We start from the raw sequence: 25,501 nt of genomic DNA, 5'->3' as shown, positions 1-25,501 counted from the left end.
TTTATTTATTTTTGGCTGCGTTGGGTCTTCGTTGCTGCACGTGGGCTTTCTCTAGTTGCAGTGCACAGGCTTCTCACTGCGGTGGCTTCTCTTGTCACGGAGCACGGGTTCTAGGCACGCGGGCTTCAGTAGTTGTGGCACGTGGGCTCTAGAACGCAGGCTCAGTAGTTGTGGTGCACGGGTTTAGTTGCTCTGCGGCATGTGGGATCTTCCCTGACCAGGGCTTGAATCCGTGTCCCCTGCATTGGCAGGCGGATTCTTAACCACTGCGCCAACAGGGAAGCACTGGATCACACTTTTCTGTTTACTTGCATGCCTTGTAAATATTTTTTGAGAAATGGACATGAACGTTTTGAATATGTGACAACTCTGGAAATAAGATTCCTCCCTCTTCTCAGGGTTGCTTCTTGTTTTTGTCATTATTTGTTTGTGTAGTGACTTTTCTGAAATAATTGTGTTAAGTCTTCAGTTTTTGTCATGTGCTCTTAGCTTAGTGATCAGCTAGTGCTTTGTTTGACGTAGATTTCCTTAAATACCTGGAACCAAAACAAACAAACAAAAAAACTCTCAGTCTTTGCAGAAGAGCTGAGTGTGTGTGTGTTGGGGTATGCCTTCAACACTCAACCAGGCAGCTTTCAAGTCTACCTATTGAAGTTTCCGACAGAAGCTTCAGATTTCTCTAGTGATACCTTGTGTTTATTGTGTGGACTAATTCAAGAGTATTACAATATTTTAAATGAAATCAGAGGGTTTTTCTAAATAACTGCTTCTTGCTTGGCTTTGGGCTTCCCCCCTTGACTTTGGGCCTTCCTTTTGTGCTGCTTCCCAGAGAGAGTCTATCCTTGCAGCTCTCCCAGCTATGTCTCACTGTTTTTTTACTTGACACTTGTTAGTTGGGTGGTGGCGGCAGGTGGGGAATAGGAGCATTCTCTGATGTTTCTATTAAGCCTCAGTTTTTGGTGAACCCAAGTCTCAAGGTGAGGCCTCCACAAGAATTCTGATCCATCTTTCGTATTTAATGATGGGCCTAGCATGTATTCCTTCCCCTCCCCAAAGATAGAGCTGTTCTATTTTTCTTGTCTTCTCCTCTCATCTGCAGTGGGTTTCCATAAGTGCTCTCATGGGCTAGTTTTTATTGCTCTTCCCCCTGTAGATTAAGGCTTTTGTTCCTTAGAGGAGATAAGAAAGACAGGTCTGTCTAGGTAGAGTTTTCAGTGGTATCTGCTGGTCCCCTTTCCCCGCTGCAGAGGATTTCCACTGGTGTCCTTAGATATAGTTTTTGTTGTCCTGTCCCCTGCAGATTAAGGTTTTTGGTCTGTAGGAGATTTAGGGAAGAAGGCTTGTGACTGCTCTTCTCCTCCCCAGCCAGTACCACAGGGGAAAAGATTTCTCAGATTCTTCCCATCCTTCCCTGTAACCACCTGGTGGGTTTCATGGAAGAAAAACCTGTTAGAAGGTATAAACCTCCTTATTCCTAAAAGATATAAACCTCCTTATTTCTGGGGCCCTCAGGAGATTCATGTTCTTACACCAGCCCATGTTCTGCCTTTAGAAATTTATTAAGGACTTTTAGCTGAGTTTTTAAATCAGTACTCAATGGCTTATGTCCCAGGTAAGCAAATGCTGTGGTTCTCTTCTCCCTGCAGTAACCCGTTTCTCTATCCAGATTTTGGATTACTTGGTTGATCTGGGACCTCAGTTCCCTGATGGATTTGGCTATTTAATTTGCAAATTTTCCAGCCCTTTTTCTTGTTGTAAGTGTGGGAGGATGCTCTTTTTATCTCTCTAGAAAGAGCTGAAACTGGAAATTTTCAAGTCCTAATTTTCCTAGTATTTTTCTTCTTTTTGACTTAGGAAGCAGAAGCTCAGTATGAAGAGCAGATTGGTAAAATTATTATGGAGACGCAAGAACTTAAATGGCAAAAGGTGAGTATTTTCCCCCCTCTAATTAGCATTTTATTTTATGTATTTTAATCCTTAATTGTGAAGTTAATTTTTAAATTTCCTAAACATATTTGGTGAATTGTGCATCATTTTAGAGAGTCTCAAGAAAATTCCAACTAAAACTGTTAAGAACATTTAGGCTTCCAGAAAACTGAGAATAACTTTTTTTTTTTTTTTTACAATGTTGTGTTAGTTTCTTCTGTGAGAATAACCATTTTTCCCCAGGCTTTCTGATAAGAAAATAGACAAGGATAACTCTGAAAACTACTATGAATTATTTCATATCTGAGAAACATATTGTGTGTTATAGAGGAGTCAAAATATTTTTTAAGAAGTGAAACTTCAGAATAGTACTGTATTTTCCTAGGCTGTTGTTATATACTATAACCAAATCTTAAAAAAAATAGTATCATATCTGATTCTCTTTTGATCCTTATCCATATAGAGGCACTTTTGATAGTGCCTCTCTTGCTTTTCCACCAAAGTAATCTTTTCTTTTTTTAAATATTTATTTATTTATTTATTTGGCTGCACCAGGTCTTTGTCATGGCACGTGGGATCTTTGTTGACATGCAAGATCTTTTAGTTGCGGGTTGCGGGCTCTTAGTTGCAGCATGTGGGATCTAGTTCCCTGACCAGGGATTGAACCCGGGCCCCCTGTATTGGGAGTGTGGAGTCTTAACCACTGGACCACCAGGGAAGTCCCCCACCAAAGTAATCTTAACAGCTAAAAATTGAAAGCTTAATTAAGATGACCCTTCTTCTCAGTATTTGGCAATATTGAAACAGGAACTTGGAGATAACATGTCAGAAGTAGAATTCAAGTGACAGAGGATAGGCCAACGATGGGAATTTTGAGGCCAGAGAGATCCACAAGGTTGTGTAGAAATGGGAGTGAAACCAGAGTTGGGTTACATATGAGGGACAGGTCAAATAAAGAGACCTGTTTGTGGAGAGAAAAAACAGGTAAACACCAAATACAATCTAAAGCTCCAAGCAGACATAAAGTCAGAATGTAAAGTCAGAATGTAAAGTCATATCTTGTTTTGAATAGAGAGAGTCAACAGTAGAAAATTATCAGAATCCTTAAGTTAATCAGTAAGTTTAATACAATCCAATTTAAAATACCAAGTGTGTGTTTGGTGTACTTAAGCTGATTCTAAGGTTTATGTGGAAATAAACTTACAAGAGTGGCTGGGAAAGTTTTGAGAAGGAATCTAGTCACACTAGATTCTTAAATATATTATAAAGCTATAATAGTTAAAATAGCTTGGTAGTATACATGAACAGATAGACTATAATAGAGTCCAGAAATAGATCCAAATACATAAGATAATTTAGTGAATGATAAAGGTGACATTTCTGATCAGTGGGGAAAAGTAGATTATTCAAGAAATGATATTAGAACTGGGTATACCATCTGAAGAAAAATAAAACCAGATTCCTACCTTACTTTACAAAGTTGTAGAAAAATAGAACTTTCATATATTTCTTATCGGCAATGTAAATTAAAAGTATCTTAAGTTCCCCCAAACACCTAAATCCCATAACCTTCTATATAACCCAATTCTAACTTGTTCCTTTTGAGATACTACTAAGACTCTGTCAAAGTAGTGTCCTCACTTACTGCAATGAATTCCAATAAACATGGTTTTGCTTTATTAACAGGTTGTTTGGTGGTGTTTTGATTGAGTTCCTTTTTTTATATGGTGTTAGGTAAGGGTTCAGCTTCATTCTTCTGCTTGTGTATATCCAGTTTTCCCAGAACCTTTGGTTGAAAAGACTGTTCTTTCCCCATTGAATGATCTTGACACCCTTGACCATGTGTGTGAGGGTTTATTTCTGGGCTCTTTATTCTATTCCATTGGTCCATGTGTCTTTCTTTATGCCAGTACAACACTATGTTGATTCCTGGAGCTTTCCAGTAAGTTTTGAAATTAGGAAGTGTGAGTCCCCCAGCTTTGATCTTCTTTTTCAAGATTATTTGGCTATTTTGGGTTCCTTGAGATTCCATATGAATTTTAGGATGGGTTTTTCTATTGCTGCAAAAAATATTATTGGGATTTTGATAGAGATTACATTGAATCTGTAGATAACTTTGGATAGTATTATCTTACAAATATGAAGTTTTCTAATCCCAGAGCAAAAGATGTGTTTGTATTTTTAATTTTTAATTTAATTTCTTTGGGCAGTGTTTTGTAGTTTTCACTTACAAGTCTTTCATCTCCTTGGTTAAGTTAACGTCTATGTATTTTATTCTTTTTAGTGCTATTGTAAATGTAATTGTTTTCTTCATTTCATTTTTGGGTAGTTCATTGTTAGTGTATAGAAATGCAATTGATTTTTGTGTGACTTTGTATCGTACTACTTTGCTGATTTCATTTATTCAGGTTTTTTGTGGACTCTTTAGGGTTTTCTACATATAAGATCATATCATCTGCAAACAGATAATTCTTTTTCCTTTCCAAGTTGGATTTCTTTTTCTTGCTTCATTGCTTTAACCAGTGCTTCCAGTACTATGTTGAATAGAAGCTGTGAAAGTGGGCATCCTTGCCTTGTTCCTGATCTTAGAGGAAAAACTTTCAGTCCTTTACCATTGAATATTATGTTCACTGTGGGGTTTTCAAATATGGCTTTTATTATGTTGAGGTAGTTTCCTTCTATTCCTAGTTTGTCGAATTTTTTTTACCATGAAAGGGTATTGAATTTTGTTGGATCCTTTTTATTGCATAAGTTGAGATGATTGTGTGCTTTTTTGTCTTCATTCTGTTAATGTGGTGTATTACATTGACTGATTTTTTTTGTATGTTGAACTCTCTTATCCCAGGGATAAATCCTACTTGGTCATGGTGTATGATCCTTTTAATATGCTTCTGAATTCGGTTTGCTAGTATTTTTTTGAGAATTTTTGCATCAATGTTCATCAGGTGTACTGGTCTGTAATATTCTGATGTGTCTTCATCTGGCTTTGGTATCAAGGTAATATTGGCATCAAGCATGAGTTAGGAAGTGTTCCTTCCTATTCAACTCTTTGGAAAAGTTTGAGGAGGATTGCTGTTAGTTCTTTAAATGTTTGGTAGAATTCACCAGTGAAGCCATCAGGTTCAGGGCTTTTCTGTATTGGGAGATTTTGATTATGGATTCAGTCTCCTATAGTCTATTAAAATTTTCTATTTCTTCATAATTTGGTCTTCGTAGGTTTTACATTTCTAGGAATTCTCCATTTCATCTAGGTTACCCAATTTGTTAGCATGCAGTTGTTCATAGTACTCTCATCATACTTATTATTTCTGCAGAATTAGTAGTAATGTCCCCACTTTCATTTCTGATTTTAGTAATTTGAGTCTTCTCTGTTTTTCTTAGTCCATCTGGGTAAAGGTTTATCAGTTTTGTTATCTTTTCAAAGAACCAATTTTTAATTTCACTGATTTTCTCTATTGTTTTTCTGTTCTGTTAAAGGGAGGAGGGATCTCTCCCATTCTTTTCTTTTCTTTTTTAAAAATTTATTTATTTATTTATTTTTGGCTGAATTGGGTCTTCGTTGCTGTGCATGGGCTTTCTCTAGTTGCAGCGAGTGGGGGCTACTCTTTCTTGCAGTGTGAGGGCTTCTTATTGTGGTGTCTTCTCTTATTGTGGAGCACGGGTTCTAGGCATGCGGCCTTCAATAGTTGTAGCATGCATTAGTCTCTCAATTATGTAGAAAGCAAATATGGAGTTACAAACCAAAGGTACAGTAATACTAGCTTTTAGCCTAATAATTGTCTTTTTTAAAAAAGTATTAGTTTCTTAAAAAAAGAAATAAAAACTGCTGTTAGAGTAATACTAGCTTTTATAAATTGCTCATGTATTTACCTTTACAGAGATTTTTATTTCTTCATATGGCTTTGAGTTACTCTCTCATGTCCTTTCAATTCAACCTGTAGGACTCATATCATTTCTTGCAGGGCAGGTCTAATGGTAATGAACTCTCTCAGCTTATGTTTATCTGCATTTTAGATCATGTAGAGGAAAGGCAACTTATGTGAGATGGTGATAAGACTATGAAGTATATTTCCTGAGTCCTTGGAGTACTTTGCCAGGTTTGTCTGAAGTAAGAAAATGTCCAAGATTGGGGCACAGGTAGCCAGTTTCATGTGGTAACCTCTAATAGGTGTGTATGGTAGAAGCCAGTGAAGTGTAGGAGAGTGTGGACTTAATAGTCATGAGAGTTAGACATAACCTTCTTGGTCATGGAAGTTCAAGAGTGTCAGATTTAAGGTACCATTAACTCTCTCTACTTTTCCTCAAGATTGGGGATGATTGGGGCAATGAAATATCTAAATAAATGACAAGGCTTTGCAGAGTTCTCTAAAAACAGGTCCAGTAAAATGAGTGCCTCTGTTACTGGAGATCCTCATATTGGGAACACAAAATCAAGTAATTTTTTTCCTACTCTCATAATTATAGCTCTCTCTCAAGAAAAAGTTTTAATCCATCCAGAGAAGTAGCAAGCAATGATCAGAACATATTCAGAACCCACTGTAGGGGTTTATTTTAGGAAGTCCATTTGAACATGTTCAGTGGGGTCCTGAAGCTTGGATTTACAAGGATAACAGTTTTACTAGGATTGTGAGGGAGACAGATGAGATTTGCACCAGAGACATCCTCAAAAATCTTAGTAAAATTTCCCCACCAATGCTAATTGAATATCGTTTTCAATATGTCTTTGCTCTGATGGGTAATTCCTTGTAAAATATGTTTGCAGAGTTTCGTCAAGGTTCTCTGGTGCCACCAAGTGTCTGTCCTGAAAGTGCCAGGGATTCTCTTGTAGTTTACAACCATGTATTCTTTTCAGATTCTGGAGCCAGTTGTGGGCATTCCAAAATAGGATTTTTTAATCTCCAGAAAGATTTAGCTTTTTAGAGTATAATGGGGCCAGGACCTGATTGAGGGCTGCCTGTGTGTCATAAAGATAAACCTAGGATATTTCTTTTAGCCTTTGTTATCCCTTAATAGTGTGGCTTCATGATAGCCACCTCCTTAGGAAGCATTAGAGTACTTAAAACTGTTGTTCATTTTACATTGGGATTCCTATTAAGGTTGGAAACTCTCATTGTTTCCACAGTATTACAAAATCATGGACTACTCCAAAAGGTATACCTGATATTAGTTTTATGTTAACTCTCTTATCTCTTGACAATTGGCACGCTCTGCTGAGAGGGTAAGTACTGTCATCAGGACTGGTTTTACCTCTGGTAAGGAGTCATGTTTTAGGGGTCAGTTGAGACTGTTCCAGTATATCTTGCCTCATAGTTCCCATTTCAGTTATAAAAAATGATATATCAACAAATAATATTAAACCTAGATTTTCTAGGAGGAGTTTCTAATAAATCCATTTGAAGCATAGTCATTGTTTGGACAGAGGTTCGATCTCATGAAATTCCTCTTCTTTGGGTAATGGGAAAAGTGTGGCAATCTTTAAAGTATAGCACTGAGTTGAAATGTGTGAGGGAGAAAATAATAAAAAGTGCATAGGATGTAAGCCTGCTTGCCAAGAAGTGTGTTTTCAGTAGCATCCAGGATTGTACAGCATACAGAACCATCAAATTTGAACAAGATCCTTAAACCAAGTCAGTAGAGGCCTCTACTAGTTTGGCTGCTGCTTATTACTATCCTTAGATAAGGAGTAGGATTTTCCCCTCACTGGGTTGAGGGGAAAATTGTAGTAAGCAATTGGGCCCTGATGATACCTGTGGTGTTCTGTTAGAGTATTAAGGACTTGTCTACATTGCTCAGATACAAATAGATAGAAAGCTTTATGACAATTTGGAGGACCCCAATTGCGGGGGTGCGAGGGGGGCTGTTGAGAGTTATTTTTAAATCACAAAATTCTTGTCCGTGTTTAAGTTCCTAAGGGAAAGGTTCCATTGTTGAGGACTTAAATTATATAGAAATGTGTCAATTTCAGAGATGTTTGGAACCCAGTGTCTACAGTAGCCAGTGAAATCTAGACAACTTCTTAATTTTCTCTTAGTAAACAGCCTTGGAAAGTATTGAAGGGCTCATAATTTATCAGGAATAATAGATTTACCCCCTTGGGATAAATTATACCCTAAATAATGCACTTTATTCTTACAAAATACTAAACTTTTTTTGGAATTCTCATGTCCTTTCTGAGCTAAAGCAGTACGTAGATAAATGGAGTCAGTCTTAGAGCTCTCTTCATCTTTAGAACATAACGAAAGCTTGCCCACATATTGTATAAGTGTAGAGTTTACAGGGAGGTTTAAGGTCCCTAAGTTCCTCAGTAAACCACTGTGGCATAACTGTCCAGGTAAATTGTTGACTCTCCCAGGACAGAACAAACAGGTAAAACTATGTTGATCTAAAGGGACGCCATAGAAAGCAGAACACAGATAAATATATAGTAGTAAAGTATGTAGAGTCAGGTGGCATTGAAGATAAAATAGTATCTGGGCTCAATGAATTGGGGAAATTGATATTTTATTTATGGCCTTAAGGTCTTAAACAAATCTTGACCCATTGGGTTTTTGACTGGGGAACAAGTCAAAATTTTAAAACTGGTATAGGTATGATTGATTCATCCTTTCTTTATTAGGCTTTAGGACAATTGACTTAGTTCTTCTTCGTTTCTGGTTTTAGAGATATTGTATAAAGTTAAGTAGAGGTTTAGATGGGTCAATCTGAACCCTTCTGCCAATATCAGTTAAGACATTTTGCCCATAAAGAGTCCACTTCATGGAGATCTTTAATTTGGTTCCATGGTACACACAGGTACCTAAGTCAATATCCAAATAAGCTATGATCTGATTGTGAATAGAATCCCCAGGAATCTTAAAAAAAAAAAAAAAAAAAACTCCAAAAAAACAGGAGTTTAATTTTTCAATGCTATTTGCATAGTAGACTCCTATGTCTTAAGTTAATGGGTGTGGCGTCATAAAGGAGAAAATAATATTCCTCACTTGAGAATCCAAGGATAACGGTTATAAGCTAAAATGGGGCGAGTATCTTTGAATTACTAGAGATACGCCCTATTTGAGTAGCTCATTGACCCTGAGGGAAAGGTTATGTGATGTTGCCAGAGTTTATGGTATGAATAAAATTTCAAGGTTTCTTTTAATATTTAGAGAAATTGCTCTTTGTAAGTTTGAGGAATAAATGGGAAGTTGGGTGCGTGTCAGAGCAGTGACATTGGTTTGCCCACCTGATATTTTTTCCCTTCATTTTCTTAGCTAGTTTAGGATGTTTTTTTTCCCCAGTGTCTTTTCTGCTTAAAATAAGTATCTACAGGTGTCTTTACCATGAGACTCACTCCTCTCACGCTTGATGACTGGAGTGGGAGTATTAAATTGTTTTATCTGTAAGGGTACCAGTTTATTCTTCTTTTGTTCTAAGGCTTTTTGAAGATCTGAATTTGGAGATCTAGTAATGGGGCTATTTCCCATTCCAGTTTTTGTTGCATATTAAATCTCCTATTTCTAGATTTACGGCTGTTCACAAAAAACGGAGAGAGAGCTGGAGTTCATATTTACTTCAGAATCTGCTCCTCAAAGAATTTATCCCTGAAGTGTCCTATAAATTCATTCTTTCCTTGTTTACAGGAGTAGAGTCTAATATATTTTCATAAGAAAACTGGGCAATATCCTCTGAAAAATTTTGTCCAATATCTACAGCTTTTCTAAATGTCTGCTTTCTGGAGAATTCCCTGACAGTCCAGTGGTTAGGACTTGGTGCTTTCACTGCCAGGGCCCAGGTTCATTCCCTGGTCAGGGAACTAAGATCCTGCAAGCTGCGTGGTGTGGCCAAAAATTTAAAAATTAAAAAAAAAAAAAGCCTGTTTTCCTATGCAGTTTGGGATTTCCTAAGTCATTCTTGGGATCTTCTCACTTTGCCTTTTCTATTCTTTTTTTTTTTTTTTTTTTTTGCCTCTGAGCATATGAACCAGTTGATACAGACCTCGGAACTGGCAGTATTATTTTTCAAAATTAGTTATGGGAATTCAAATATTTTAAAGTAATTGCTAACTTCAGGAAAAATAAAAGTTGTATAAGAATAGAAATGTAATCATGGGACTTCCCTGGTGGCGCAGTGGTTAAGAATCCGCCTGCCAATGCAGGGGACACAGGTTCAAACCTGGGTCCAGGAAGAGTAGCCCCCGCTCGCCGCAACTAGAGAAAGCCCACGCGCAGCAACAAAGACCCAATGCAGCCAAAAATAAATAAATAAATTAATTAATTTAAAAAAAAGAAATGTAATCATGATATACCATATGGCTTAGCATTGAATAAAAATTGCAGTTATAAGAGTATAAATACTGACTATTGATTTAAGCCACAATTTTTATATAATTCTGTTGGAAGAATAGATGGAGGACATGTAGGATTATGTTTGTACAAGAAAGCTATCATATAGGAGGTCAGTAGATAAATTTTTTAAATTGATAAATCAGTGTATATTTAGAATCATGGAGTAAATAACAGAAGCATTTGAAAGTGGTTGCCAGTTTTAGCTCTAATTTTTTAAATTATGAGAATTATTTGATAAAGATAGAAGAAAAAATTCATCTTGAATCTAAAGGACAGGACACACAACTTCTACCAAAAAAAGGTGGAGGGGAAAGAAATGGAATTGTATACATGGATTTTTTTTCAAAAATGCCCTGTGGTAGTTTTGGTTTTGTAAAAAATTATTTCAGTGAATTTAAAGAATCATATGTTACCATGTAAACATTTGTGCTTAGATAATAAAATTGGTTTTTTTGGAAACTGTAATAAGACTGTAGTCTGCTTGTATACTAGACTTAATTTTAATAACTTTTGATGAAAGATATTTTCTTGAAGAAAACTTTAAAGTAAGCTATATTCAGAGTTTAAAATTTTAGAGAGCAATATGTTTTATCATGAAGAAGCAACTGGAAGCAAAATTATTGTATGCTGAGTCCATGACAGTTTAAAAAAATCATAAAATTGTCATAAGTTGCATTTTAAGAGCATAAAATAATATGTGCAATGAATATGTTTAACTTTAATTTGTGAACCCAATTAAAATTTAAAACTGAAAGTGGCTAGTATCTGTTTTAACTTTTCATGATTTTAAAATAGGAAACTCTTCAGAATCAAAAGGAAACATTAACAAAGCAACACAAAGAAGCAATGGCAGTTTTTAAAAAGCAGGTAATTTCATAAGGATAGACAAACATTACAGTTTTAAATATTGCAGTTTTCCCACTTCTCATGAATATTATGACAGGTTGTTCTCCGTACTCACTGAAGACAAAAAGGTTATTATTGGAAGCAGGAAATAAGGTTATTTTGAATCACAACTGATAATAATGTAATGTAGTAGAATGATTTAGTTAAGAAAGGAAATTAGGAATACTATTTTCTTGGAGATGTGTTTTTATTGGTCCTAAATGAAATATGTTAGTGATATGTGTGTTCTTGCTCTTTCTCTCCCTTCTCCCTTCTCCGTCTTTAATTAGCATATCCTAGGAGCTTACCTTTTCCACATTACTCCTTTACCCAAGCTAACATTATAACACTGGTGAAAAGCTGAAATGCAAGTAGGGAGATGTAAAGGATGAAGAGATGTGATTATCATGCACCTCCATAAATATCAACTGCTAACAACTAAGAAAGATTGGTAGAAGAATTGAAAAAAAAATATTTTAAAGAAATGAAGAACAACTCCTTCTGTTATTTTGAATTCTATAGCTCTTCTTTACTACCTCACATTTCTCTTCAGTCCCTAATTATAAAATATAAGTGTAAGAAATGTGCCTATGGAAAATGTACTCTGGAAGTGCTTTTCCTTATAGCCATGCCAACATCACCATTTTTTTTTTCCTTTTTCCTTCCCCCTTTTTTGTTTTTATCTACATACAAGTGTGTGTGTTTAGAGAGAAATGCATAAAAAGAAATAAACCTATATAACCTAATCACTAGTGGGTTAAGGTTATTGGTAATTTACACTGTAGCGTGGATTTGTTTAAGCAGATGATAAATTTCCTTATAGTCTGAAATTGGCTTTACCTAAGTTATGGGAGTTTTAATTGAAGGGTAAGGAAGCAGAAACTAAATGTACAGCATAGTATTCTTTAGGAGAGAGCAGTTCTATGTCTCTGTTACCACAAGGGACTCTGGGCAAGAAAGAATATCCAGGTAATTGAAGGGTAGATGAGAAAGTGCTATTGGGTTCTCTTTTTTTTTTTTTTTTTTAATTTCTTTTCTTCTTTTCTTTCTCTTTAAAAAAAGGATTCTTGAATGTAAGTGAGGAATATGGAAAATGAGATGGAGAAATTCCAAAGAATAATTTTATTTCTTGACAACTTTGCCTAGTATCCTTGTGTTGCTTGGAATATTTAATTAGTTTCCTTTGACAAGTTCACCTTAATTTTTCTGTTTTAAAATGTCATTATTTATTTATTAGACTAACATACGCATTTTTAAAAAATTTCAGAAAATACTGTCAGTGCAAATACAAATGATATCAATTTCATAAAAGTATGCATTCAGAAAATGTTATATGTTATTGTTTATGAGTAGATGGCAAAATATTGAAACATTTAAAAAAAACTGGAGGGAAAAACTGAACTTTCAAGGATGATTGGTGCTCTGATTGTGAGATTAAATTGTTCATTTTCTTTGGTGACTATCTTTTTTCCCCCTTTTATACCTTTTATTGTTTATTTTCTCAGTGTAAAAGTAGCATAATCACATTGTACTAAGTTCAAACAATATAGACATGTAAAACATTTCTGTAGTCTCACTGACCAGTGTAAATCACTGGTAACATTTCACTTACCTGTATTTTAATTTTTAAAATTCTTTATCAGTTGCAAATGAAGATGTGTGCCTTGGAAGAAGAAAAGGTATATATTAATTTTTTAATAATTTGAAACATAATTTAAATGCATTTAATTATCAGTTGTTCACCATAATGGAAAGGAGCATTGGTAATAAACAAATGGAGACTGTTAATTTCTTAAAATTTTAGAAACAGAAAGGACCTAAAGGAATCATGTTACTCGAGCTCTTATCATTTTACAGTTGAGAGTACTGAGGCCTAGTAAGATATAAATGACTTGCTGACGCTCCCATTTTGAAGTGGCAAAGCTGGGACTAGAACCTAGATTTCTTCAGCCCCTAAATTAATGCTCTTTCCACTATACTGCAGTGTTTCTATTAAGTATAATATATTTTTAGTGCCTTTTCAATGAAATTGCCTTCTTTAAAAAACAGTAAAATGATTTGCATCTGCATGCAGACCAACAGGAAAAGAGTATACAACTCTGAACAATGCTAGAAATTCATCTGGCATTAAATGTTTTCTCTAGCTATTCAATAGTTCATACATGTTTTTATTATATCAAAGGACATGTCATTTATAATATTAAAACTTAGAGTTATTTTTAGCAAAAGACTTTCTTTTAAAATTTTTCTCATATCCTTATATTTATAAAACAAATGTACTTGTGTCTTATTGATTAGAATATATTTATTCTAGCCATATGAATTAAATAATTATATAGTATCTATAAGTTCTCAGGAATGCTCTATTGTTAAAATGATTTATTGTTATAATGAGATTTTCCATTTCATGATATTTGTAACCTTGTATAGACCTTATTGTAATTTTATGATATCTTGAAGTCATTAGAAATATAAGTTGTAGTACAGATACATGTTTAAATTCTGTGAAGTACTAGGTTTCAAGTAGAGATTTTGGTTCTTGAACTCTTGTTTTCCCTGTTAATAATGTCACTTATATTGGAAAGTACTGAAATATAGTTTTTTACTTGAAGGGAAAATATCAGCTTGCTACAGAAATAAAAGAAAAAGAAATAGAAGGATTGAAGGAAACATTAAAGGCATTACAGGTAAAGTAACTTAGTATTGCTTGAAAAGTAATTTGGTATTTTAGCATTTTATCAGTAAAATGCTGTAAACATGTAGTGTAGCAAAGTGAAGCTGAAAAAAATTCATATATCATATATAATTTAGTACTTTTTCCTGAGAGCCTTGGATTTCAAATTAGTAGGATTTTTGCTTTATCTTTTATTTTAAAAGGAAATGTTAACATAACTTTCATTATTTCTCACAGTAATATAATTAGATATATGTTATTTTTAGCACTTTATAGATGAAAAAAGCAAGTTAGGCCTATATATTATAACTGATTTATCCATGGTCCTTAAAAATTAACATAAAGTAGCATTTATTGTTATTATTATTTGCTAAGTACTATGCTTATTTTCTACAAATACAAAGATGAAGGAAACATCACTTCGCCTTTAAGTCATTCAGTCTCATACAGAGGTATGAGGTATACAACAGAATACAGAGGTATACAACAGATGATGAATCATTCAATACATATTTATGAAGGTCTACTATGTGCCAAACCCTGCTCTAAGCACTGGGAATACAGCTGTGAGTAAAAGGGTCAAAAACCTCTGCCCTTGTGGAGTTTACATTCTAATGGGGAAGACAAACAATAAAAGGAGATAAAAAGTAAAATAGAGATTGTTGGGGAAAAAGATATTCACATGATTTCAGAGTATCACCCTATAGATAATATTAATTACAAAGAGCAAAGTAATTTTTTTACAGTGGAAGGATCTTGATGGTTACTACCTGAATCAGGTAATTCACACTGTAGTGTGGATTTGTTTAAGCAGTTGACAAGCTTTCTTCCTTTAGTCTGATTACAGTAGTACAAGGATTCCTTTTCTCCGCATCTTTACCAGCACTTCTTATCTCTTGTCTTTTTGATCACAGCCATTCTGATAGGTGTGAGGTAATCTCATTGTGAGTTTGATTTGCATTTCCCTGATTATTAGTGATGTTGAGCATGTTTTCATATACCGGTTGGTCATTTGTATGTCTTTCTTTGAGAAATGTCTGTTTAGGTCCTCAGCTCATTTTTTAATTGGGTTATTTGGGGTTTTCTGCTATTGAGTGTGTATATGACTTCTTGCTACATTTTGGATATTAACTCCTACTCAGATACATGGTTTGCAAATGTTTCTCCCATTGTGTAGGTTGCCTTTTCACTCAGTTGATTATTTCCTTTGCTGTGTAGAAGCTTTTTAGTTTCATGCAGTCCCACTTGTCTATTTTTCCTTTTGTTGCCTGTGCTTTTGGTGTCATGTCTAAAAAAATCATTGCCTGATGTTGAGAAGCTCTTTCCCTAAATTTCCTTCTAGTAGTTTTATGGTTTCAGGAGTTATGTTTAAGTCTTTAATCCATTTTGAGTTGATTTTTGTTTATGGTATGAAATTTTGTATATTGCATGAGGTAAGGGTCCAGTTTCATTGTTCTGCATTTGGATATCCAGTTTTCCAACACCATTTATTGAACACTGTCCTTTCTCCATTATATGTTTTTAGTGTCCTTGTCGAAGATCAGTTGGCTACAGATATGTGGATTTATTTCTGGGCTCTCTATTCTGTTCCATTGGTCGATATGTCTCATGTTGGTTTTGGTTTTGCTTTCGTTTTGTTTCTTGTCAGTACCATGCTGCTTTGGTTACTGTAGCTTTGAAATATATTTTGGAATCAGGAAGTATGATGTCTTCAGTTTTGTTCTTCTTGCTCAGATTGCTTTGGCCATTCAGGGTCTTTCGTGATTCTATATAAATTTTAGGATTGTTTCTTCTATTTCTGTAGAGACTGGCATTGTGATTTTGATAGGGATTGCACTGAATCTGTAGATCACTTTGGGTAATACAGACATTTAAACAATATTTAATTTTCCATCCATGAACAGAGAGGCCTTTACATTTATCTGTGTCTTTTAAATTTCTTTTATCAATGTTTTATAATATTCAGTGTACAGACCTTAACCACTCTGCTTAAATTTGTTCCTAAATATTTTATTCATTTTGTTGCTATTGTGATTATTTTCTTAATTTTCTTTTCAAATAGTTTGTTGTTTGTGTATAGAAATGTGGCTGGGTTTTGTATGCTGATTTTGTATCCCCAATTTTACTGAATTCATTTATTAGTTCTAACAGTTTTTTTGTTGTCTTTAAGGTTTTCTATATGTATGATTATGTTACCTTCAAATAGAGATAATCTTATTCCTTTGTGATTTGGATGCCTTTTATTTCTTTTTCTTTTCTCATTGCTCTGGCTAGGACTTCCAGTACTCTGTTGAAGAGAAGTAGTGAGAATAGGCACTCTTGCCTTATACTGGTTTGATTATGGTGATCACTGTGGGTTTTTTATAAATGGCCTTTATTGTGCTGAGATAAGTTTCTTATATACCTATTTTGTTGAGAGTTTTTATCATGAACGATGTTGAATTTTGTCAAATGCTTTTTCTACATCTGTTGAGATGAACATGTGGTTTTTTTTCTTTCATTCTATTAGTGTGGTGTATCACATTGATTTATTTGCATATGTTGGACCATCCTTTTAACCCAGGGATTAAATCTCACTTGGTAATGGTGTATGATCCTTTTAATATGCTCTCGAATTTTGTTTGCTAGAATTTTATTGAAGATTTTTGCATCTATGTTCATCATAGATACTGGCCTGTAGGTTTCTTTTCTTGTAGTGTCTTTTTCTGGTTTTGTTGTCAGAATGATGATGGTCTCATAAAATGAGTTTGGAAATGTTCCCTGTTCCGTGTTTTGGGAGAATTTAAGAAGGATTTGTATGAAATCTTCTTCAAATGTTTGGTAGAGTTCTTCCATGAAGCCATCTAGTCCTGGGCTTTTCTTTGTTGGGAGGTTTTAAATTATCGATTCAATATCCTCATTTGCTATTGGTATGTTCAGTTTTTCTAGTTCATTGATCTTCAGTTTTGGTAGGTTGTATGTTTCTAGGAATTTATCCATTTCTTTTAATGGGAGAATTTGTTGGCATATAATTGTTCATAATAGTCTCTTATGATCCTTTTTATTTCTGAGGCATCCATTGTAATGTCTCCTTTTCATTTCTAATTTTGTTTATTTGACTCTTCTGTCTTTTTCTTAGTCTAGCTAACAGTTTGTCAATTTTGCTTATTCTTCCAAAAAACCAACTCTTAATTTCGTTGGTTTTTTTCAGTTGTTTTTCTATTTGCTATTTGATTTATTTCTGTTCCAATCTCTATTATTTTCTTCCTTCTGCTGATTTTGGCCTAGTTCTTCTTTTTCTAGTTGTTTGAGATGTAAAGTTAAGTTGTTCATTTGAGGGTTTTTTTTTAATGTAGGTGTTTATCATTATGAAATCACCTGTTAGTATTGCTTTTGGTGCATCCCATAAGTATTGATATGTTGTGTTATTGTTTTTGTTTTGTCTTGAGATACTTTTAAAATTCTCCTTTTTTTTTAATATAATGAATGTTCAAGAGTATGTTGTTTAGTTTCCATGTACTTGTGAATTTTCCTGTTTTCTTACTGTTAATGATTTCTAATTTTATTCCACTGTGATCAGAAAAGATACTTGCAATGATTTTGATCTTCTCAAATTTGAGACTTTTTTGACTACCTATCACATAAAAGTTGACTTTTCTGTGATACACCATATGATAGACATATGATCTATCCTGGAGAATGTTCCATGTGTGCCTGAGAAGAATGTGTATTCTTCTTCTATTGAGTTAAAAGTTCTGTATATGTCTGTTAGGTCCATTTAACCTATAATGATGTTCACATCAACTGTTTCTTAACTGATTTTCTGTCTGGATAGTCTATCCATTATGGAAAGTGAGGTATTGGAGTCTCCTACTATCATTGTAGTTCTGTCAATTTCTCCCTTCAGATCTGTTGATGTTTGCTTTGTATATTTAAGTGCACTGATGTTGGGTACATATATACTTATTATATCTTCCCGTTGAATTGACTCTTTAGCATTATAGAATGACCTTCTTTGTCTCTAAAGACAGTTTTGACTTAAAGTCTATTTTATCTGATATAAGTTTAGCCACCCCTGCTTTCTTTTGGTTACTCTTTGGTATATCTGTTTCATCCTTTTACTTTCAGCCTACATGTGTCCTTAAATCTACAGTGAGTCTCTTACAGATGTATCACTGGATTTAAAAAATATTTGTTTAGCCACTCTGTGCCTTTTTATTGGAGAGTTTAATCCATTTACATTTAAGTAATTATTGATAGGTGTGGAATTACTGTTGTCATTCTGTTGATTGTCTTCTGTTTTAGTTGTGTTGTACATCTCTTCCTCTCTTGTCTTCTTTTCTTATTTGATGTTTTTTATAGTGATTTTTTAAATTCTTCTCCTTTTATCTTTTGATGGTGTTTCATAAATCTTACGGCCTTTCTTCACCCTCTTTCATTCTTTTTTCTTTTCACTGGATATTTTTAAATGATCTGTCTTTGACTTCACTGGTTTATTTCTTTTGTTCCATTGAGTGTGCTGTTGAAGCTATTACATTTTTCATTTCATTCATTGTGTTCTTTAGCTCTAGAATTTTTTTGGTTCTTTCCTTATGACTTATATCTCTTTATTGAACTTCTCATTTTATTCATGTAATATTTTCCTGATTTTTTTGAGTTATCTATCTGTGTTGTCTTGTAGTTTGCTGAGCTTCTTTAAAACAGTTATTTTGAATTCTTTTTCAAGTAGTTCATAGATCTCCAGTTCTTTGGGGACAGTTACTGGAAATTTGTAATATTCCTTTGATGGTGTCATGTTTCCTTGATTTTTTGTGTTCCTTTGTTGGTGTTTGTGCATTGAAGGAGCAGTGACCTCTTTCAGAGTTTTTGGACTAGCTCTGGTGGGTATAAACCTTGACCTACTGGTGGATGTGAGGATGCTGGCTGGGTGGCATATGTGGTGGTGCCAGGTGTAGTGCTGGGTCTAGCAACTCTGGCTTGGTTGGGGAGCAGTAATGCTTCTGGTTCCAAGAAGGGGCACAGTGGCCTGGGCTCCAGGCAGCTCCATCAGCTCAGGTAGGTGTAGACATTAGCAAAGACTGGAAGTGTCCTTGAAGGTGAAAGCTGCTGGTGTCCATGGTAGTGATGAGGGCTGTTGAGGTCCTTGGTGGTGAAGGCTGCTGGTGTCTTTCTGCTCTCCTTTTCTCCCATTTGGGGGGAGTTGTTGCTGAGGACATTTCTTTTGGCGCCAAGCTGTATGAACCTAGAGGATGGAATGACACAGGTGAAATGCTTCCTATACTTTTCTATTCAGACATCCTTGTTTTTTTGTGCTCTACTGGGTTGCCGCAGCTTCTTAATTGTACTCCAGAGCTCTTCCAGAACTATTCTCATTTGTAGGTACTTGTTAAGTCATGTGGCAGGGGTGGGAAGGCTGGGACCTCCTGGTCTACCATCTTTCTGATGTCACTCCCAGGAATTCTTTATATTTCTCTGAAATAAGCCCTTTGTGTTTGTGTTCTGGGCTTCAGATCATTTCTTCAGTTTGTCATTTGTATTTTGATTTTGTTTGTTTGGCTTTTTGTTTAACATTTGCTATAAATTATTTATTTTTCTTTTAAGGCTTTTGGAGTTTGTCATGGTTAGAAAGGCATTCACAACTACAAAGTTATAAAAAGGATTTGCCAATGTTTTCTTTTATTACATCTAAGTACTCAAATTTTACATTAGATCTTTGATCATTTGAAGTTTATCTTTGTAACACAGTATGAGATATGGATCTAAGTCTATATTTTTTCAGGTTGTTATTCAGTTGTCTTAACACTATTTAGATTCTCCTCATTTGAGATATTAAGCAATTTTTATTTTGGATTTCATTTGTTACTTTGATGTAACAAAGTGAATAAAAATTAAGTACAACAAAATGTCAATGAGTTCCAAGAAGAATGTTTTTAATAAAAAGAAGGGCATGGATTCCATGCCTCAGATTGGATGAATTAGAGGCTGGAAGATATTAGTGATATAGTAAAGAATCCTTATATCTTGTTTCTTCAACAACAACAGCAACAAAGTGATAAGTGATTAGAAACTCCAGAGAAAACAGATTACCGTATAACTAAGGCATAAAGTAAATTAAAATTTGGGATGGTTTTGAGCAATTGATGGGTTAAAACAAGAGAAGATATTTAGGTCCTGACCCTAGTAAAATCATCCTTCCTGTAGCGCATTGGACCTATACGAAGGAAATGTGGTATTAACACCCTGTTGGGCTTTGCATTAAACAATATCTATATTGATTGTAATAACATAAACACTGTTGACTTCCAGTTTTTAGAATTAACCTGTAAGCAAAGCATGGGAGACTTAATTATGGTTACAGAACAAAACTTAAATGTTACTAACCTTGTGGATGAAAAAGTAAAGGTGCAGTGAGATGAAGTTGATGGTGATATCCAGAAATATTCTTTAAAGTTGATGGAAAAGAAATAGAGGTTTAAGGCTACTATTTAAAGTTTATGTAGTTATACAGTTTAGTGATTCTTATCATACCTCAGATATCCAGTTTAAAATGACCCCAGTAGGTAAACATTATTTTTTATTATTTAAATTAAAAAGTTGTTCTTATAATTGAGTACACTGCAATTACCATTATAGCTATTATAAAAGACTCTAATGTGGTTTCTTACAGTATCTTGAACTAGGCATAACTTACCCCTTATTTCTGAATAAATCTTGAAAAAGTGTTACTTTTTTTCTACTAAAATGTTGTCAATAAAGAAATATGCCAATTTTGTTATAAGTGCTTTGTTATTTTAGCACTTTTTCTTAAATTGTTTCATTTGATACCACTCATGCATGTTTGATTATCTGGATAATGTAATGAGTATTTTCAAATCAAAAGAAATTTCTTCATATGGCTGACCCTCTGTGCAAGAGCTGTAAGGATTTGTTTTGCCTTGTTCAGCCTGTGACATAGTACAGGTGATGTATATGTTACTTTATGGCTGGCTGAACATGATATATGAACAGTGTAGAACAATGAAGATACTTCTGGTGTTTCCCCTCCAAGTTAAAGAAAAAAAACTTCCTCTTTAATTATGGATCTGATATAAATCCATTAGGCAAAGAAAGTTCACAGCCTCTTAACCATCATGTAGCAACCTCCCTCCCTCCTTTACTTAGGTTGCTACTTTTTTCCGTTTATGAGGTAGTGCCTACCATGTGCAGGAATAAGAAATCAGATAATGCCTTTTCTTGAAAAGCTCATAGCCAAGCCACTCTACCTACTGAATTCTAAAATAAAACGAATAGACACAAAACCACAACACACCAAAAGCTGAATTATTTTTCCTTTAATGGATTCTTTGAATGTGTTTAACTTCTATTTAAAATGGTACCTTGTTACTTGATTTTAAAGGGATTAGTTAGGGCTTCCCTGGTGGTGCAGTGGTTAAGAATCTGCCTGCCAGTGCAGGGGACACAGGTTTGTGCCCTGGTCTGGGAAGATCCCACATGCCGTGGAGCAACTAAGCCCGTGCGTCACAACTACTGAGCTTGTGCTCTAGAGCCTGCGAGCCACAACTACTGAAGCTCACACGCCTAGAGCCCGTGCTCTGCAACAAGAGAAGCCACCACAATGAGAAGCCCGCACACCACAAGGAAGAGTAGCCCCCTTTCACCACAACTAGAGAAAGCCCGCGTGCAGCAGCAAAGACCCAACGCAGCCAAAAATAATAAATAAATAAATTTTTATATATATATATATATATATATATATATATATATATATATATATTAAAAAAAATAATAAAGGGATTAGTTAGAGCAGGGCAACCTGCTTATATCTAAGTTACCTGACAAATTAAACTTTGTTTATGTAAACAGTATGCCTAAGGGCTAAATTTTGCTGAGTGTCCTGTAGATTTTAAATAAATTATTCCTGCCTATTAAAGACTTACTGTTATACATGATCCTGTGGTAAGACTCTTTGTCTTCTTGAACCTCGATTTTCCTTTAGGTAAAATGAGGAAATTGAAATACATCAGCATTTCCCAAACAAGACCATTTTGTGAAGCAATAATGTATCATATTCTCTACTCTACTTCACTTAATTTTAAACTTACTGAATTTTTAAATTAAGACATTAATTCCTCTCACAGAACTGAAGGCATACTTAATACATAGTGTGTTATTTCTACTACTGAATCTTTATCTTATTAGGCCTTACCTAACCACAGTGATAAAAGGGAACTAAATTCCTGGAGCTTTGACTGTGCACATTTATCCATAAGGAATTCTTAGATAGTTGGAAATTTTGTAGTTTGGAGAATCATAAACTTACAGAGATGTTAGAAATACATTACAGAGAACTATTTTCCTGGATGATTTAAAAGTAATACTCCAGGGACTTCCCTTGTGGTCCAGTGGCTAAGACTCTGCTCCCAGTGTAGGAGGCCCGGGTTTGATCCCTCGTCAGGGAACTAGATCCCGCATGCCACAACTAAGACCCAACGCAGCCAAATAAACAAATAAATAAATAGTTTTTAAAAAATAAAATAAAATAAAAGTAATATGCCAATCTGATGCCCTGTCACCCCAAATACTGTAATATCTCTCCTATAATCAAGGACATTCTCCTACAAAACCATACACAACCATAAAATCAGGAAGTTAACACTGATATATAATTGTAAATTAATTCTCATGCCCCATTCAGGTTTCACCAATTGTCCTAGCAAAAGGATCCAGTTTAGAATCTTATGTTACATTTAGTTGTCATGTCTCTTTGATCTCTTTCAGTCTGGAACAGTTTCCCAGTCTTGGTATGATTTTAATGCCTTTGAAACTCTTGAAGATCACAGACTAGTTATTTTGTAGAATGTCCCTCAATTTCTGTTTGGTTTTTTTTTTTTTTAATTTTTATTTATTTATTTATGGCTGTGTTGGTTCTTCGTTTCTGTGCGAGGGCTTTCTCTAGTTGTGGCAAGCGGGGGCCACTCTTCATCGCGGTGCATGGGCCTCTCACTATCGCGGCCTCTCTTGTTGTGGAGCACAGGCTCCAGACGTGCAGGCTTAGTAATTGTGGCTCACGGGCCCAGTTGCTCCGCGGCATGTGGGATCTTCCCAGACCAGGGCTCGAACCCGTGTCCCCTGCATTGGCAGGCAGATTCTCACCCACTGCGCCACCAGGGAAGCCCTGGTTTTTTTTTTTAATTGAAGTATAGTTGATTTACATTGTTGTGCCAATCTCCCTCAGTTTCTGTTTGGATATTTCCTCATGAATAGAGATAGTTTATGCATTTTTGGCAAGAATATTACAGAAATAAGGCCTTATTCCTATAATTTAATTCTATCAGATAGCTGATGATTTCAGTTTGTCTTATTATTGGTGATGTTCACTTTGAACATTTGATTCAGGTGGTATCTGACAAGTTTCTCCACTGGAAAGTTACTCTTTTCCCCTTTCTAATCAGAGTATTGTATAGGCAGGTACTTTGAATAGAAATGTTCTGTTTCTCTCCAAACTTTTAATATATTCATTTATTTATATCAGTTTAGAATCGTAGTTTCTTATTTTATTCAATGGATAAAAATCTGTAACTATCATTATTTATTTTGATGCTCACATTATCATTAGTTTGGCCAGTAGGAGTCCATTCAGGCTGATTTTTTAGTCTTTTGGACATGACTTCATCATTCTTTCAGCATTTTCCTGCTCTCAGGTAAAAACAAAATGTTCCAGGATCACCTTGTAGTTTACGTAACCTTGCCCTGGAATACAGCATTTCTCCACATTGCTCTGGTTCCTTTTAGTGAAAAATGGAAAGTAGACACCCAGATCTGGGCACTGTTACACTCACTACTATTGGGGTGTCATTGGTCTCAGACCTTCTTAGTAGACAGAGCTAGGGAATCTATGTATGTTTTTATATACACACAAATATATAAACACACATTTATAATTATGTTTGTTTCTCTATCAATCTATATATGTCAAAAACCATGAATTCACATTACTTCCATTTCCAATCCAAAACCATAAGGTTAATTTTAATTTATTTCCCTTCCATATTTATATATTTCTTTTCTGTTACAGTAAGAAATATGACTTTCTTTATTCTTAATATATTTACTTATTTGATAAATTACCCTGTATGTGACCAGGCCACCATTCTGCTACTCCTTCCTAATGTGGATGCCCTCTTCTCCCTGCTTCAAATCTGATACCTGGGTTGCCCTTTCTCAGCACTGCCTACTAAGCACCCTACTCAGCTTTTGACTCCCCATTCAGGCCTGATACCCTGTTCTGGAATGCTGCCACCACTACCCCTTCACCTCTTCCCCACCTAATGAACTTGGGACTGAATTGTTCAGGAAGGGGAGGGGTTAAATATTTTTAGCACAGTATTTAAAGGACTTTATTCCCAAGTAACATAAATCCAGTTAATTTAATGGGAAAATAGATTTGCTCTAAACAAATGTACTTTACAGTCAACTTTTCATACAATTTTCCAAAAAGTGAAGGATAGCTATAACTAGGAAAACATTTGTACTTTATCTTTCAAATTGCTTTCTGTTGTTAATACACTAATTAGTGTTAGTATAGTTTTGTTCCGGTATTAGAAAGCTGCCTATATCTGGTATTATAAACCAGTTCTATGTGATTTCAGAATGAATAATCATTATATAGAACATCTATAAAAAGATTTCATGTCAATCTAGTTATGTTACTTTCAAATTTGACTTATTTGACATAGGAATGCAGCTACATGGTAGTTTTTTAAGTTAGAAAGTGCTCTAGAGGTGTTGATAAAATAGAGCTGTGAATCATGGTTCAGAAAGAATAAAATGCAGAGACATTAATGTTTGAAGAACAGTGACCTGAAAGAATTTGGTAAATTTGCTCTATGTTTATCAGTTTTATCTTTGGCTAATGGTAGCTGTATTAGTGAAGGTTCACCAGCAAAACAGAACCTGTTATAGAGAGAGAAAGAAAGAAAGAGGTTGATTGATTGATTATGAGGAATTGGCTCACACAATCACACAATTATGGAGACAGAGAAGTGCCATGATCTGTTGTCTGTAAGCTGGAGATTCTGGAAAGCTGGAGGTATAATTCCAGTCTGAGTCCCAAGACCAGTCTTTTTTTTTTCCTCTTATTTTTCTAGATGACCTCTACCTTTTTACTTTGCTTTTGTCTGTATGCCTTAAAAATACTCTGATCTCATCCAGTCTCGTTTCTTTAAAATGGGGTCTACATGCACAGGGCTTCCAAATGTATATCTCTAGCCCCAACTCCAGCCTGGATCGACTATTGGATGTCTAAAAGACATCTCAGAGTTGACGTGTCCAAAACTAAGTTCCTAAAATCTCGCCCTGAAAGCTAACTAACTTATTTGTCTTTTCTGTTTTTGTTAATTACAACTCCCTTCTTCCTGTTGGCAGATTTTTTTCAGCTTTTCCCTCAGAGTATATCCAGAATCTGACCACTTCTCACTACGTCTACTACTAACCCCTAGTCCTCTTTCATCATCCTCTTTCATCTCAAGTGCAGTAGTTTATTAAGTGTTCTTCCTGCTTCCACTTCTGTTCTCCTTCAGTTTTAATATAACGGTCAGAGTGATCCTTTCAAGGAGTAAGTCAGGCTCTGTCACATTTGTACTTGGGACTCTTCAGTGGCTTCCTGTCTCATTCAGAGTAAATCATTATCATGCACCACAAGACCTACAGTGAT

At 34.9% G+C, this 25,501-nt stretch overlaps 1 protein-coding gene across 1 annotated transcript in view; it reads left to right on the top strand.

Annotated features, from left to right (window-relative positions):
- The window catches only part of CCDC73 (coiled-coil domain containing 73), a 145,935-nt gene that overhangs the window by 56,170 nt on the left and 64,264 nt on the right, over positions 1–25,501 (top strand). The window contains exons 3-6 of the mRNA XM_082410429.1: positions 1,855–1,926; positions 11,046–11,117; positions 12,779–12,814; positions 13,748–13,822. Of these exons, the coding sequence (XP_082266555.1) occupies positions 1,855–1,926; positions 11,046–11,117; positions 12,779–12,814; positions 13,748–13,822 (255 nt within the window). The remainder of the gene's footprint in view (positions 1–1,854; positions 1,927–11,045; positions 11,118–12,778; positions 12,815–13,747; positions 13,823–25,501) is intronic.

This window comes from Balaenoptera physalus (assembly GCF_965194825.1).
Source record: "Balaenoptera physalus genome assembly, chromosome: 10".
NCBI classification, from domain to species: domain Eukaryota; kingdom Metazoa; phylum Chordata; class Mammalia; order Artiodactyla; family Balaenopteridae; genus Balaenoptera; species Balaenoptera physalus.
This window is presented reverse-complemented; position numbering and strand designations above follow the sequence as displayed.